Source organism: Mytilus galloprovincialis, chromosome 1 (genome assembly GCF_965363235.1).
Source record: "Mytilus galloprovincialis chromosome 1, xbMytGall1.hap1.1, whole genome shotgun sequence".
NCBI classification, from domain to species: Eukaryota; Metazoa; Mollusca; class Bivalvia; order Mytilida; family Mytilidae; genus Mytilus; species Mytilus galloprovincialis.
The window spans coordinates 48,399,651-48,417,570 of NC_134838.1; the positions used below are offsets into that span (position 1 = coordinate 48,399,651).

Below are 17,920 nucleotides of genomic sequence, written 5' to 3' on the forward strand. Positions count from 1 at the left end.
TTCACCATTTACTTTACTAAAATGTCTGTACCAAGTCAGGAATATAACAGTTGTTATCAATTCGTTTGATGTGTTTTGAGCTTTTTGATTTTGCCATTTGATTCTGGATTTCTCTGTTTTGAAATTTCCTTTGAATTTCGGTATTTTTGTTATTTTACTTTTTCCAACACAGACATCTACCATTTCTCTTCTTAAGATGAGGGTTTATAGTAATTATATACGGGCTAGCTCTTATAACTTCAAAAAAGAACACCAAAACTTTAGGAACGCTATCAATGGAATGCAGTTTCTCTTTTTTTCATACGGGTTCATACCGATAAATGACATTCTCTTAAATGTCTATGTGCTGTTCCATTCGGATGAAGATCTCTTAAATTGTAAAGTTGCATCACAACAACACAGGTAGACAATAGTGAAGTAAAATGATTTATTGGATTTCGCTTTATATTATATTACACAGTCAAAGAAACATATAGATGTGAATCGTACAACCCGTGAAATTCATAAAATGACAAATAAATGCCAACAACAGTTTTAACACATATTTTGTTAATGTTCCAAATAGCAAGTATACATTTGTATATAACGGTATGTGCTTACGCATTACAACTCCACACAGACATTGATTTCCATACACATAATTTCGTGAACTGTTTTTGAGTGTATGGGCTAAACTGAATCTTTGTGATGATAGTAAAAGAAAGGATAGTCGAGTTGATTTCGGAAATTTGGGTGAATTTGTAGTGATGTTTTATTAAGAAATTATGTGATCCAAGCTAAGTGTCTGTAATAGGAAAGAAGATGGGATATGGGGTTACCATCCATGTCACAATATCAGTTCATTCACAGCAAAATCACAAAAGACAAAGATACAAAATTATAAGATGGAAACATATGTGCGTGTGAAAATGTAAACTCTAATCTGTTGACATATTGTTGTCATTTTTGCGTATTTTGATGTGAAATGGAGTTTTAACAAACACCAATTCTGTTTCGAACTATAGAACTGTTTCAACAAATATGATATTTGGTAGTCAGTATAAGTTTTCTCATGATGCTGTATCTGGCTCATATTTACACTGTTTCACAATCTGTAGCTGAAAAAAAAATGAAATGTTAAAAAGTTGCAATATAGATTCCACCACAAAACGGTAATAAAATTTAACCACACAAGAAAGTTATCTTTTCAAATGGCTTGCCACCCACAAGATAAATCAATTAATGTTAACTCGTCGATAGAAATAACGTAAACTTCCTTAACTCGAGACGTGTAATTGAACAAAATAATTTCATGTTCGTGTGTTGGTCTTTTTACTACCATTCCTATTTGTATTTGCTTAATGAATATTTAAACAAATCAGTGCTACTTAAGGTGGTATGGGAGTCTAAAATAAAAATGATAGAATTTGTTCATACTTTGCCAAAACGTTGTATCTATTGATACATGTTGAAAAATATAATAAAAATGATAGGTCACCGCGCATTTTCTCAAGCTACAGGACGGGACAAAATGACACATTTTGTATGGATTATACAGGAAAAAACATCATTTTGTGATTAGAAACTAAACAAAATGATAGAATTGTTAAATACTTCAGGAAAAGACAGCTTTCAGACACTGCTTTGAGAATATCAAATGAAAAGATAGGGTCACCGTACGTTTTTTCCGGCTAAAATACAAAATAGGAAAATTCCATACAGAATCCTTCAGAAAATGCACTTTTTTAGAGTTACCTCCCCTTAAAATGCCAATTTTTAAAAATAATAAAAACAACCAAAAATAATTAATATTTGCAAAAATATCAATATTTAGAAGTTATATTCTTATAAATTGGTACTTTTAAATAAAAATTTACATTAAACATCTGCATTCCTGCATCAAATTTTGCTAACTTGATGGAAAATCTGGACCTTTGATTCTCTGTTTTTTACAATCCAAGATGGAGGAAGACACCCATACCACCTTAAATAACTTTTGTTTTACTAATGAGATAAACGGAATCAACATTAACACAATAGAAAGCACAGATTAATAAAATCTTTTCAACCAAATACACACTAACAAAGTAGTAATTCGTTGTTAAATAATGTTAATAATGGGAAAATACAAATAACTTACTTCATCAAGATATCCATCGAAATGTTCTTGTGGATTTGTAGGTGACCCTGCCACCGTTAACGGACAATCCGTCGATTTAACTCGTCCTGGAATAAACAAGTTCAATATAAGAATCAAACTTACAACAAAGAACTCTGATGAAATGGAAAAACAAAGTAATATCATCACTGACAATTTCTATTTATCTGAGATTCATTTGGTCCAACTTCATATTAACCCCCTGTCCGGCCCGTTAAAAACAATCAACATAATAATAAATGAAAGACCCATCTCTTCAACAAACCACAACACAATTCACTTGAATGCAATATTCTTTGGACGCACTAATTAATAAAGTGTTATCTTTATGGTGTCAGTCCAACAATTCAAAATCCCTTTATATTCAAAAAAGTTTTTAAATATTCACTGCCTTCTAAATATTTTTTTTAGTCCTCAATTCAATTTTATGAAAACCTTATATATCCGGAATTATACATGTATCAACTTTCTACATCATGCTAATTTTTAGCCAATTTCAAAAGTCTTAAAGTAACCCGATTTGTATCATGTAATTTTTTTACATTTCCGCTTGAAAATAATTAAAAAACAAAATAAGGTTACAAAACTGTCCGTGAATGGGTTTGAATATTATTGTAGGATCCCTTTTGGTCATATTTCTCCTAAAGTTTACATCAAGGTTTGTAAATTGAAGGAAACTGACAACTTCATGACGGTTTATGATGGACTAACCTGACATTCCGTTTGTCGAATAAGCATTTTTACCATTTACTTTCAAACTCAGCACCCTGTCTTGTAAATATAAAACACATTGGTACCATCCATTTGCGTCCTAAAAGTAAAGCAACAACAACAACAAAAAATGGTTTATAATGTCTGATAAATTGAGATGTGTTACTTTAAGAATATTCACTGAACTCAAAGATTTAGTTGTTCCTTTTTGTATTTTCCCCCAATATGCCTCATTACCCATTTGCATGAGAATCTATAACGTGAAAATGACAGCTTTGGCTGCTTTATCATAACTCTGATTTAAATAAACATGTAGGCTTTATAGTATTTGGTTTCCTTACGTTTAAGGTTTCGAGAATACCCTATAGTCTTTATTAGAAACCATATATCTTATGCACCGACACTGACATCATATGTGTTTGTTCTTTTATAAACAGAAGTGTTTTATCGCAATGGATACATCATGGAACTGTTTCGCGCTTGAATGTGTAAACACTATTTCGTTTGTCTACAAAAAGGGCGTAGAGGTACAGGAGATACAAATCAAAACAGTATACATGTGTTTATATTTCGTCTGTTCTACAACAAAAACAATTTATGTAAAGAAGTGCAAAAGATACCAATCGAAACACTATCCATGTGTTACACATAGGGCAAGATCATCTTATTTAAGAGAGGGGTAGAAAAAAGGTAAATTTTAAACGAAAAATATATTTATGTTACTTGGCGAAAAAAATAATGAAGTGGCTAAAAATATATTGTTTTGGCGAAAGAGGTGGCGAAAAAAATTATTAACCCAGGGGAAACCCTGCATGTGTATATATTTTGTCTGTTCTACAATGTACACCTTGAAGGTGTAGAGGTGCAGGAGATATCAATGAAGACAATATCCATGTGTTTATATTTCATGTGTTCTTCAATGTACACAATGAAGTTTAGAGGTGCAGAATATACACAACACAATATCTATGTGTATATATTTTGCTTACATGGTCTTATCATGAAAATGTAATAAACGAAGGAAAGAACAACTGGGATTTTCATATGTGTTACCCCTATTGTTTTTTTTTTACAATTAAGTTTAATAATGATTCAGAGTGTCAAATTATGCACCTGCCGGTCTCGAAAGGCTTCCATTTTGTTTGCAGTTTTGTTTTGTTACTAACCAGTTAATAAAAAAGGTATACCTTAGCAACGTCCATTAACTCAACAACTGTTTTTCCACTCGTTGAAAACTGTACTTCAAACGTTTCATTAAAAGGATAGAAAGAAACTTCTAATGATGGCTGAATAACTTTACGCTGCCAACGCCTTTTACATCCATTTGACAAGATAATCATCTTTTGACGTCTGCGCACTTGATCTGGATGAACTTTAAAACTGAATTTGAAGTACACAGTAGATTGTAAATCATTTCCATTAAAAATTCCTAGTTTAAACGGAGCACGACGAATTTCTACTGATTTTCCAATAGCTCCTTTTTCGTCCACAACTCTGATTCTCTGACGACCAAATAGTGGAGTAAGATCGCGACCGTCTGCATCTCTTAATCCCTCATCTAAGGTCATATTCACCAGATTTACGCATTTTGTCATTACTGAAATAAATCATACGTTGTAGATAACACGGAATTCAGAAATTGTCAACAGGAATATATTTGAAAAAAAAATATGTAAGCAAAAATGATAAAGTATCAATTGAACAGATTTAAAAAAAGATAATTAAAAAAACGTCCATAAATACGTTTCCAACTTTGACAATAACCCGCATAAAAATTAAAGCATGTTTTTTTGTTAAAAAGTTATGCAGGAATGCCAACTAGACATTATAAAAGAAAAACAAATCTTACTGTTTAAAATAAGCGAAGCGCAAAAAATAGCTGATTATAAAAAAAAATAGTGGAGGTACTAACATTTAGGTAAGACGGCTCCTCTGAAAACAGGCACTTTATGAGATTGTGGTTTATTTGGGTTCCACACACAGGTGCAGTTGTCATCATTCCACACTTGGCTATCAGTATAAGTGCTACAAGTCTCTTCTTGCCATTGTCCATTTACCAAGCGTTGATACATTTGTGGATTCGTATGTGCTTTCAGACCTTGACTACAGCATTTGCATGATTCTATAAGTTCAGGTTCTGCCCATCCACATCTGCACTGATCTTGTCGCCATACTAATGGTACTGGGCAACTCTGATATATATTTTCAAAAATATTTTCATTAAAAGCTGTTTCAAATTTTGTCTTATCCAACGGATGCGCTTGGAATCGAGAGCTACAGGCTGTAAAAAAATAAAAAATACATAACTCCTAAAATATAACAGGTTTAATGAACAGTGTATCAAAAATTATAAGAGTTTAATTTAAGAAACAGTAATATACCGCTGTTCAAAAGTCATAAATCGATTTCAAAGAGAAAACACATCTGGATTATGAACTTAAACATAGGAAACCTCATCAACTATAAGAGGAAAACAACGGAACAACAGAAACACCGAAACTGCAAAAAAAAAAAAAAAAACCAAACAAAAAACAAAAAACAAACAAACACCAACGCACATAGAAACTGTCATAATTCTGACTTGGTAGAGGACAATTAAGAAAAAATGGTGGGTTGACACAATTTAAAAACAAGTAGTAAGTAATTATTTTATTACAGTGTCACAATCTAACATTATACATAATATATTATACATCAGATAAAATCAGCATAAAATGTACCGGTATTAGATTCCTGCCTTAAAAGACATATGAGACACTTTTACATCATGCTCATTAACAAATTAAATCCATACACAATTTAAAACATTTTTCAAAATCAAAATAAATATTTAAAAATACAGAACAATTATTTCTTAGATCAACACCTTTTAATTTAAAAGAAGAAGAAAAAAAGAAAGAAGAATTGATTTAAAGAATATGCTAATAAAAAATAAGATGTGGTACATTTGCCAATGAGACAAATGTCCATCTGAGACAAACTGTCTTTAAAGTTAGAAACTTTAGGATACTGTACGAACTTCAACAGTGAGCAAAAAGCAATGCATCGCACCCGACATAGCAGAACGTAAAACAACTCAAATATGAAAACTCACGGCCTGATTCATGTACAAAGCATTAAACGAAATACAGATACGACAAATAGAAACAAAAGTTAAACATCGATAAACAGGCTCCCTAACTAAAGTATAGGCTAAAGAAAAGTGTTGCGGGGTTAACATATTTGTGGTCACCTTACTCTCCACCAGAACAGGTTTAGTAGCGTTACAGCCAAACGTAAGAACAAATTATAAAATCAGTCGAAATAAGATAGGCTCGTTAGATCGTTACATAGCACAGAAACAAGTCACAAAAAGATTAAACAAACATAACTGATCCGACAGTACTTGCAGTAACTGAAATTAGTTCAAAACCAATAAGAACTAACAATTAAAGCATGTATCAAATTATGAATAAGTCTTTATCAAATAGATGTAGTGTCAGGACGTCATAAACAGTCTTGACAACATGACCTTGTGCAATGCCTAAATATAAGTGTCGACAGGAAGTAGAACCACAAGTGTTAATACTAATAACAGTTTAGTAATACATATAGTTAGTTATGTTAATGTATTGATCAATGTTAGTACCGATAAAACAATATTCAACTATCTAATAAACTCATCATAGATACCAGGATTAAAATTTTATATATACGCCAGACGCGCGTTTCGTCTACAAAAGACTCACCAGTGACGCTCGAATCAAAAAATGTTAAAAAGGCCAAATCAAGTACGAAGTTGAAGAACATTGAGGACCAAAAATTCCTAAAAGTTTTGCCAAATACAGTGTTGAATTGATAAATGGTGCACCAACAAGGTTATGTTATGCACGTATCGCCTATGTGAGTAACTCTCAATTTATCACAACGATATGTTCACATGTAAACAAAAAGCCATCTATAGCTTAGGATGAAATAGGAATACATTAATTGCAAAAAGTATTTGTAAAACTATCAATCTTACATTGTTGAATAATTTGATAGCTTCATTCAAACTTTGACTATATTTCTAATGTGGTTAAATACGTATATTAAAAAGATGTTGAAATGAAATGTGTGCGTTTCTCGTTTTTTTTATTGAACAACGTGTTCCCGAAAAAAAGAAACAATTTGCCATCAAATTTTGATAACAAAATTTGTAAAGAGGGATCTAATTCTACTACGAAACAAATTGAAAGATACTGAGTACTTTTCGACACGTAGCGGGTTTCGTTTTCGTAGATTGATAACCACATTACTTTGACGTGTTAATATTGAAGAGTAAAAACAAGGAGACAACAGTAGTATACCATGTTAAAAACGTGAATTGTGTTTAAAACAAATAAACATAAAAAACTGAAGATATCTCAAACTCCAAACGGAGCGAGTGCGTGTGTGTCGAAGAAGTGAATGTTTTCTTCTATGTACTAAGAATTCATCACGCGTCAAATGTCACCTAAATCCGAAAGTCATAATACGTTAACGATCACAATAGGTAAATTTACAGATCAGAAGAATATTCTTGTATTTTAAGACATAATATCGGGGAAACATACATGTCTTCCATGAATTGAGACAAAGATGCGTTGTATCGGTCAACCAATTTGTGATGATAACCCTACAAAAAACTTTTTTGTTTTGTCGATATCAGTATTCCATAACTCATGAACCAAGTAGAGGAGTTTTGTGCTTGGGTTAAAAGTTTGTTATCTCAATTTGTTCACCAGATTTATTTGAGCTTTTTTAAAGCACTACTTGGCCTTTAGGCCAACATCCATACCTCAAGACAAACAATTTTGTGTTTATCTAATTTTATTTAGTTCTTTTCGTTACTGGAAGTATCTTTGTTTTGTATTTAAATATATTCAACTTCATTTGGTCTTTGTTCCGTTTCACATGTTCAATTTTTTATTACTTTAAGGAGGCCCCTCATGGGGGGGGGGGGGGGGGTCCTAGTAATCACATAATCACAATTTTTTTGCCAATATAATCACATAATCATTAAATATTTGCTTATCTTTAGTAATCAAATAATCATAAACTAAAAATACAGTCCTAGGTAATCAAATAATCATGAAATATTTGGCTTAATAATCAAATAATCATTAAAAAAACGGCCAAATAATCACATAATCAAAAACCCCATGAGGGCCCTCTTTAAGCACATTAAATACAAATAAATTTTATAACATAATATGACATAATACATCAGAGAAGCAAATACATTTCAACAATTGTCCACTAACAGTTCAGTCCTATGATTACGTGCATTAAATGTGTTGTGAGACTTCACCGATTTTGACTATTTAAATCCAAACATATGTCACACATTTTAAATGAATGAAAATATATGCTCCATACATGTACTTGATAAAACAAAATCATCGTGATTTTGAAAGACACATTAGTCTTTGTAGTTTTAATCTTTGAAATGCTAAAAGATCAATCTACATGATTGATGAAAAAGAATTGCATATTCTACAATGATTAAAAACAGAAAAGTCTTGGGACATTTAACACCTGTTTCATTTGTCAGTTTGATTTTTTTTTATGTCTTTGGTAAAACGTTTCAAGAAGAAAACAACGCAATAAAAACCACGAAAATTGATAAATTGTAATTTACAAATACTTCATGATTTGCGGAAAAGGTTTGATCTTTAACATATTTTCTCCGTTAAATGTAACAAATCAGCTGTTAGTCCTGTTCGCTCTTTTAGAAAATTCTTTAATTGTGGGATAAAAATCAAAGCATAGTCCTGCAATAACTGTTATCATACATAAACGATCGAAGAAATTTTTGTTGCAGCCCACCAAAAAATGGAAAAGTCCCTTTTGCCCCACTTGCACAAAATCGACGACATCAACATTAAAACTCGGTGCTTCTCTGATCAACATGTGGTATTGAGGAGTGATTAAACAATAGGATTTTAAATATGCCTGAAATGGCGTGAAACATATTTTCACTGCCTCTCATCTGTTGATATAAAATACTTATACCATTTATAGGAATACTACATATCAGGGTTCTTGCTTATTATTGATATAGACAGGTTTAAATTTTGCAAATGGTTTGAAAAATAACCCTTTACACGTTAACAAAGGTTAAAAGTCTTGGTTTAAGATGAAGGTATGGCAAGGCATTTTCTTGGCGCATGGAATTTGAAAATTAACAGTAATAAATCTACCAAAACACAATCGCTAACATGTTTTAAAAAAGACAGAAGCATGTCGATATCAGTATTTATAATTTTGAATTTGCGGGAAAATTGGCTTTAAGGGCGTCTTAACTGTAAAAGAAAACCGGCCATCATGGCATCATTTTGTGATTTTTTTTTGCTCTAATATTGAACATGTTTTAGAAAGACTTACATAAAAAGATATGTTTTATATAAAAATTTTGATTTGGGAAAACTAACTTTTTGGGAGGAACATTGGCTTATATCTTAATATAATAATACCAAAACGATGTGTACAAATTTGAATCAAATATGTCAATAACACCTAGCCATCTCTGAAGTCATATTCTGTACGAGATTTATTCCCAACTTGAATAATAATTCCGAACATGAAATAATGTACAGACACCTATCTTGTGTCGTGTTGAAGACAGTATGTTAACCTCCTTTAATTCATATTATTCAATTCTAAGCACAACAGAACTTATTATATAATCCCTATGAATGGTTTTTACTGAATCATATTACTTTGAAGTATTCGAATGAAGAGGTATTAAGAATAAGAGTAAAACTTACGTAGCCCATCCCATGTTGTAGCCGTCTCCATTGTATCAGTAGCTGTTGCTTGTGTGGTTGTAGATGTTGTAAGAACATTTCTTCGGACATTTGATGTTCTTTCATTTTTCACATTATCTTCTTTTTGTTCAATTGGTTTTGATGTCCCACTTTCCTGATCATTGCTGTTGATATTCGTTTTAGGAAAAGTCATTCTTGAATCTTTTGTAGAAGGACTTGGTGTTTTGTCAACTAAATTTTGTTTTCTTTCCATATCTTTTGTAGTTTTGTTCTCAGGGGATACAGTATTCTTCTTTGCAGATACATCTGTCTTTGATTCTTTCAAATTTGCTGTTTTAACATTTTGAGTTTTCTGTTCTGGCTTCAAAGTATTTACACTGTTCTCTTTTTGCGTGGGTTTAGCATCATTGCTTTTTTCATCTGCTTTTATTATTGTTTTAACAATGTTTGTTGAAACTGTCTGATCTGCATTATCCTTTGTTGTAGAATGTTTTGATTTTGAAGAATCTATTGCGTTGGTGACTTTCGTGTCACTAACTGTCTTGGTTTGTTTATTTATTTCTTTGGTTTTGCTATTTACATCGTTTTGCTGCCCTTGCTTTAACTCAGATTGGGTTTCTAATTTAGAAGTGTTACTAGACGTAATTGTTTTGGGGTTTTCGCTTTTGATATCTATTTTGTTTTGTCCTGTCGTCGTAGACGTGTTTTGAGTTGTCTTTGTTTCTACGGATTTTATACTATTAGTCTTTATCATCTGTTTGTTATCTGTCTTTAGTTTATTTTCTGGCTTCTTGGTTGTGTTTTTCGTTGTGGTATTTGCCTTAGTCGTTGGTGGTGTCGTTGGTGCCGAATAAGCTTCATTGATAACAATTGCTACTAGAAAAAATACTGAAAGATATGTCCGCTGTAATTTCATAATCTGAAAAAGGAAATTGTATTTTAATAAGTCCCATTTTATCATTAATCTAGTTATTCAAAGATAGTTTTATAATCACAACACATGATAATTAACAAAAATTAACAATCCTGCAACAGTTTTAGGAAATCATATAAAGTACAACAAAACTTAATAAAATCACATTAAGAAACTTACTGAACAATTAAAGAAAAAGTTGAAAATTTCTTCAATATTTCAAATAAATTTTAAAGCATTTTGCTTTAAAAAGATCTGACAAACACATCTAATATATTGTCGTTTTGTCTACATTAGACTCATGAGGTCCAAGGACACAGTTATCGTCATTTGGTTTTCGTTGTCTACGAATATAGTCTCTAGTGTGAACAGTGTATAACTTGAATTTTGTTTGGATACACATTCCCAATTCATTTCTTGATAATTAATGCATGAAATCTTAAGTTAGGGGTGAAATTACATGTTAAAAAAAAATTGGGTACTGAATCTGTATTCTAAGTAGTGATTTGGTCCAGTTAAAAAAGTCAAAAATTAGTACGTCTGAAGCTGTCGAACTGAATTTTAGACCACTTTCACACAGAATTGTCAATATTTTGAGTACTGGTAGAAGTTTCTATAATTTTGATAGTATTTGTCCCAATAGTAGTACACTACACAAAAAAATCTTTTTGCGATAGAGCAGGTGCGATTTTTTAAAATTTGAATTTATTGTCTAAATGAAATGCACTGCAAAATAACTGTGTTCTCGGGTCATGAATGGCGCTCAAATTAAAATAGCAGAAATTTTAATTGCGCATATGGTGCAGTGAGAATAATAAAGTTAACTTTATTTCTGACACTTTGAATGTTTAATTTAGTTTGGTGTCCAAATATTTGGCCTCAAACATTACTGAATACACCCTTACTGTCAAAATGCACACCTTGTTCAGTAAAATTGATACCGTAGATGTTATAAAACGTGTTTTTGACAGTAAATTTACATTATTCACATTATCAAAGATATTTTATGTAAGCACATGATGGTTGACTAATGTGCTGATGTGTTCGACGAAAGTCTCTCAACAGAGACATTGACCTAGAAACAATGCCTAAATTTATTGAGCCAAACGGCCATTTGCTTACATACAACGTATTAGTGGCGTGTATGTCAATATAGAAATCCAATCAATGCCATAATTGATGTGCAACTAAAACCAAATATTCCAAAAAGTGGTGTCAAATGATTGCAAATAGAAAAACTAAAAAAACTAGTCAGACAATGAGATTTTTATAAGATTATTATGAAACAACTGAGTAGATGTGAGGGGGAGCATTAGGAAAATCTAAATAAAGGCAACAATAGTATACCGGTGTTCAAAGTCATGAATCGATTGAGAGAAAACAAATCCAGAAAACCAAGTGAAACACATCAACTATTAAAGTAAAACAAAGGAACAACAGGAACACCGAAGTGCAACAATAACAAACGCCAACAAACAGAAACGAATTATTTGACAACTGCCATAAGTCTGACTTGGTACAGAACATTTTACAAAAAAAAATGGTATGTCGAACCTGGTATGCCAAACCTACCGCTTAAAACAATGTTTAAAATATCGTTAAAACACTACGTGACAAAAATACAGTACAAACACAAGCAAGAAATCCATAACAGAGAATCGCACAAGCAAATAATATAATAGTCGACACAACATGCAAATCAGAGAACAATAACGAACATTATCCATCAACGACAAATATAACATGATATAAAAAAAAAAACAGTGACGCGCTAACGTAACTAACATGCAATTCCGCACTTTATACAATTATTTTCACAATATTCGTCCAAACAATATTCATGACAATAATAGTATGGAAAGGCAATTTTAAAATTATTTTGACTACAAACGATATGACATAACAGAGTATCTAAGGGAAACCATAACAGAAACATCCAAAGTAAGTTATTATTAGCATATAATTAATTATATAAGAAATGCACCAATGTTAACCCCAAAATAATAAGACCATAAACAAGTAAATTATGAATACTCAACATACAAAAAGTGATATCAGATTATTTCACACAATGAAAACATGAAATATCTGTCACGTTTTTACAAAAATATTTGTATGATTTATGCATATGGCATCAAAATTCATAACTGAATGAGATTAATAGAGAAATCCGAAAAATAAAACAATGGTAGAAATTATCAGATGAGAAAAATATCTCTGGACGACAGATACATGAATGTACGACAACTCTACAAGTTTTACTGAATTATGAAATCTTTTGTTTAAAGAAATATAAATCAATCAAATATATAAAAATGAACAGAAAATATATAGAGTAAAAATTAAGTTACATCTATTGATAATGTTTATTAAGGAGTTTCCTTATATTTATTGCCTCAGATGTCTGCCTAAAATTATAAACATAAGAACATCTACGTCATTTAATGAATAGGATGACGATAACCACTGCGACGTTGAAAAAATATATACTACGTGTAACCATTAATAACACACCATTGCAACACACAATCACTATGGACCACGATTATATACGAAAAAAAGCTGTTACGAATACATTTTGAGTACAACATAATGAATAGAAAATTGAAACTTGAAACTTGAAAGTTCTGATATTCCTCTTCAAATTAAAAGAACAACTTTAGAAATATATCAACTAAAATTTGTATTTTTTGCTTTAGATTGATTTCAGGAGAAAACAGTAAATATTTATTTCGCCGAACAGAGTAAATGGAAAAAAAAAACTTGTGAATTTTGTATGTGTATGGTGCCTTAAGAAAATACAAACAAACTTTTAATTCTTTGTTTTTCTGTATACAAAGATTGAAAAGAAAGTACACGGTATATCAATTAACGAAACAAAATCACTACACGCTAAAAAAAAATACAAAAGTAAAGTTAACTGGAATTGTAAATTTTGTGATTCTGTTTCCTTTATGCAATACATACTCAAATTGATAAATAATGACATTGACCTAATATGTATTTCCTTACATACATACGTACAATAAGGAAATAATTACATAAACATATACTTACGCTTACAAAGATGGTCACCAAATGTGTCAATTCTGTCAATCAGTTTTATAATTATCGTACAGTGTATGTAGGTGTAGTGACAAATGTTATATACGGACAAAAACTGCAAGAACATGAATTTCTGACAGGTTGTTAAGAGGGTTACTTTTGTCATATTATAGGACCATTATTTCATCTTCCTGTGTCATTTAAGACTTCAATATCCTAAAAAAATCAATTTATTGACTCACTGTCTATTCTATTTTGTTGATTGATACCAATATGTCAACCCTGTAGACCACTTTACCACCAAAACTGACGCCAAATGTTAAAAATTACAATGTTAAGACTAAGTACGTATCCTTGGTTTAAAATATAGATGGACACATGTTAATCAGTATTTTACTTTCAAACTACAAACAGGTATTTGCACCTTACTAACCTTCATACGCAATTTAGTTAAAAAAAATATAATTTCATCTATAACCACACAACGGCATGCACCGAAAAATTTATGTAGGGTCAATCATCAAATGCCCTAAACTTCATTCGTTTCTGTCTTACAATGATATATTAATCTAAATAGTCTAACATTTGATAAATTAAACAAAAACCAAAATACAAATCTCGTAAGTACAGAATAAGAAATTATGTATTCATGTTTTAGTAATTACGACGTCATAACGGATCGTTTAGGTGATGAAAATCAGTAAATTTACTATTTAGAATTAATACTTTAGAACAAAATAGACCTTTAAGAAGTGAAAAAGAAATCTGGTCAATATGTCGAAAAAAGTATTACATTTCTTTTAAGACACCTGAGTGCTCACTTTTGCAAAAAAAAAAACCAAACACATAGATATTGTTTTCGATGCTATTTAATTTTGTTTTTATGGCACCCTCAACGGAGTTGGGGTGACATCTTGTTATTGTTCGTTTCTTTTTTTCTTATTATTTTTATTTTTATTCTTCCACACTTTTTTGTCCAAGCTTTTTCTCAGAATTACATGGACCAAACTTGGTGGAACTATGCTATAATGTTGACCACCATGAGAAGTTGTGCACCTGACTTTGGAATGTGCAAGATGGCTGCCGTTACCATGGAAACGGAACAAATGTGAAAAAATCTTGTTTTTTGTTTTAGTGAATTATTTGGACATGCTTACACTTAGAATCATTATTTTTTAATACAATGTAGATGCCCAGCATATACTACTTTTGGATGATTTTGGCAATCATTGGAACTACTATGTTGCCACGGAAACTACAACAAAAATTTCAAAAATATGAAAATGCCTCAAACTTAATGAAACTTCACAGTAATGATGAGCAACATTGGTAGATATGGAATTTGGCGTTGAAATTTCCAAAATGTCTATTGTTACCATGGAAACAATGCAAAAAGGTCAAAAATTTCCAAAAAAAAATGTAAATGCTGCAAACTGGATGAAACTTTACAGGAATAGTAACTAGCATAAGCAGAGTTGCATTTTGGAGTTGGAATTTTCAAAATGGCCGCCGTAACCATGGGAACAGCAAAAATATCAAAAATTTCAAAATTCTCCAAACTTAATGAAACTTTACAAAATTGACAATTGGCATGTGTAGATGCACTCTATGATTTTGGAATTTTAAAATGGCTGCCGCTCGCTTGGCAATGGGGGAAGGGTGCCATCCGCTATTGCTTGCAATGGCAAATCTAGTTATAATTGATTTTGTTTTGTAGCTGATTCGATTTATGCACAACTGATGAGTCCTTTACAGTACGAAGAGAACATATGGCGTACTCAATTATTAACCTTGCATCTTTCATGTGTTTTTAAGTCCGGTTTATTTTTCAAAATGGAAGCACGTTAGAATGCGTATCAGCTTGGATATGACATAATTTTGTCCAAAAGAGAATGTGTAAAATTATTATTATAGATTTCAACATGTTTATGCTATCACAGTGACATCACATATGATGTTTCTGCACTACAGTGTCTGGATTGTATTAACCTATTGATTTATAATTACAATTCACATTATTTGAAAGGTTTTTACCTTCTTTGCAACATTTAGGGGCCACAAAATGGCTCTTATCATACCTCATCTTTAGAAAAATATCACTTTGGGGTATTTAAATTAGTATGTAGTTTTCAACATCCTGAACTTTCAACAGAGATTAAGTGTATAACCATTGTTCATTGCCATTTTCATACCTGAAAAAACTATATGTAGTGAACTTTTGATTGTTGATTGCCATGTATCTTTGTAGCTGATACTTATACGCCAATTATCTTTGATGTTGTTTTTTTTTTAAATATCATATCTCCTATGAATTATATCCACATTTTCTGAATTTGTTTAGTGTCCCATATACATATCTTTAAAATCGCTGTTCGATACTCTGACAATTGCTTTGGTATCGAAATAATGGAGGTTTGGAGACACTATCCTATTTGTTAGGTATAAAGGTATACAACAATGATATCATTTGTTCCGTTTGTATTACAATAACAGAAGTTTTTTTTGTACTTGTCTTTCATTATATTTCTCTTTTCCCTTCAGAATTCTAATGAAATAAATTTACTTACTTCAAGGTTAAAAATATTCCGTATTCTCCAAAATAGTAATGTTTTACAAACAAAAGACAATCTACAATGGAATCACTATTCCTGCATTACGGTAAATGGGTGTTACTCATTAGTACGTTGTTAAGAGGTGTGATATTTTTGTCACGAACATTAAATGCTATATAAATGACAAAGACGATCCATCACACGACCGGAGTATTCCCTGGCATGTAATAGATACAAAAATACCTTAAGAAGACAAAATACGAGTCATGTTTTAATTAGATACTACCTTTTTATGTAATTTAATATTACATTTGACAGATAACATATGATAAATTATCACAGAGATAAAAATAAAATAAATAAATAAATAAATAAAAATATAAATGAATGAATTAATTAATGAGAATATCAGAAGTACAACACGATAAACTGCATCTATTTTAGAAATGAAAATCTGATTAGAATATAAATATAATAGCCTCTTTAAAATGATAATTTTCTATTTTGTAAAAACAATATCCAGCATTTTCGAATTAAGTATGCAGCGATATAATAATTCGTTATATTCCTAAAACATAATTCACTTTACGGAACAACTTTTGAATTCTATGTGTAAATAAAATGAAAATAACTTCAACCAATACTACCATGTATATAATCTTAACAAGTAAACAAAGTAACAACCGGATTACTCATATTCTCCTAAGACCTAATGTGATCCGAAATTACTCCTCAAATTGATGATGTAAACTAACAGATGATATCAAGTACAGGGTTATTCAATACGAGGTACATGTTTCATTTCTTGTCGGTTGATTTATAGAAATAGAAATTTGAAGTGGTTTTTTTTAGGAGGGGGGTTCCATGGAATTTTAACAGTGAAAACCTTTCCAGAAGATCAACATGAAAACCGTTTATTTTCTGATATAACTCAGATGATTCCAGTGCTTTTTGTCACTGATAAATTCAATAAATTAAATACTGACAATCCTCTCCTCCATAGAAATATGTTGAAAATATATCAAAACACTGAAAACTAATAGAATATAGATTGCTGACCAAATGTCAAAATCAAATGATCAAACACATCAAATGAACGGAAAATAACTGTTTAACTCCTGACTATGTTCGGGCATTTTCTCATGTAGCAAATGGTGGGTTAAACCTGGCTTTATATCTAGCCAAATCTCTCACTTGTATGTAAGAGGGGCAGAAGATATCAAACTCATATATAGAAAATAAAGTGACAACGACATGGCTAAAAAAGAAAAAGACAAACAGACTTATAATAGATAACAAAACACAACATAGAAAACTAAAGACTAAGCAACACGAACCCGACCAAAAACTTGAGGTGATCTCAGGTGCTCCGGAAGGGTAAACAGATTCTGTTCCACATGTGACACCCGTCGTGTTGATCGTGTTATTACAAACCCGGTTTATAGTCTTATACGGTCAGACAATTGCATGAAGTTACATTATAATTATAACAATGTGTGAACAAAACAAACAGACAAGTATATAAAGTCAATATTGCAGGTGTAATCTTTGGATAAGTAAAATTATAGCATCAATTTAAGGGTTTCTCTCGCTGGGGAAATTTTGTGATGATGAAGACTAGAAAAAGTACTTGATAACTAGCTATAAAACCTGGTTCAACGTTCATTTTTTCGGTAAATACACCTAAATGTAAATGCATCAAGTAATTCATAGGACAGTTCTTTTCCACTCATTCCGTTTGTTGATAAGTCTAAAGTGCAATTTTGTCAGTTTTTTTATAAACTTTTTAAAT

General features: G+C 31.1%; 1 protein-coding gene across 1 annotated transcript; it reads right to left on the reverse strand.

Annotated features, from left to right (window-relative positions):
- Positions 1 to 405: 405 nt before the first annotated feature.
- On the reverse strand, positions 406 to 16,308 carry LOC143076684 (uncharacterized). Its single transcript, XM_076252527.1, has 7 exons — positions 16,144 to 16,308; positions 9,619 to 10,537; positions 4,761 to 5,129; positions 4,036 to 4,445; positions 2,849 to 2,948; positions 2,120 to 2,205; positions 406 to 1,097 (listed from the first exon to the last, which is right to left on the reverse strand). Exons 2-7 carry the CDS (start codon positions 10,532 to 10,534, stop codon positions 1,050 to 1,052), a joined length of 1,929 nt encoding a protein of 642 aa, XP_076108642.1. The 5' UTR covers positions 10,535 to 10,537; positions 16,144 to 16,308; the 3' UTR covers positions 406 to 1,049.
- Between the last annotated feature and the right edge of the window lie 1,612 nt (positions 16,309 to 17,920).

Coding starts and splice junctions, on each gene's coding strand:
- LOC143076684 (XM_076252527.1), bottom strand. CDS start 10,534: ATGAAATTACAGCGGACATATCTTTCAGTATTTTTTCTAGTAGCAATT. Junction 5,130..9,618: donor TACAACATGGGATGGGCTAC/GTAAGTTTTACT, acceptor ATTTTTTTACAG/CCTGTAGCTCTCGATTCCAA. Junction 4,446..4,760: donor AGGAGCCGTCTTACCTAAAT/GTTAGTACCTCC, acceptor GATTTATTTCAG/TAATGACAAAATGCGTAAAT.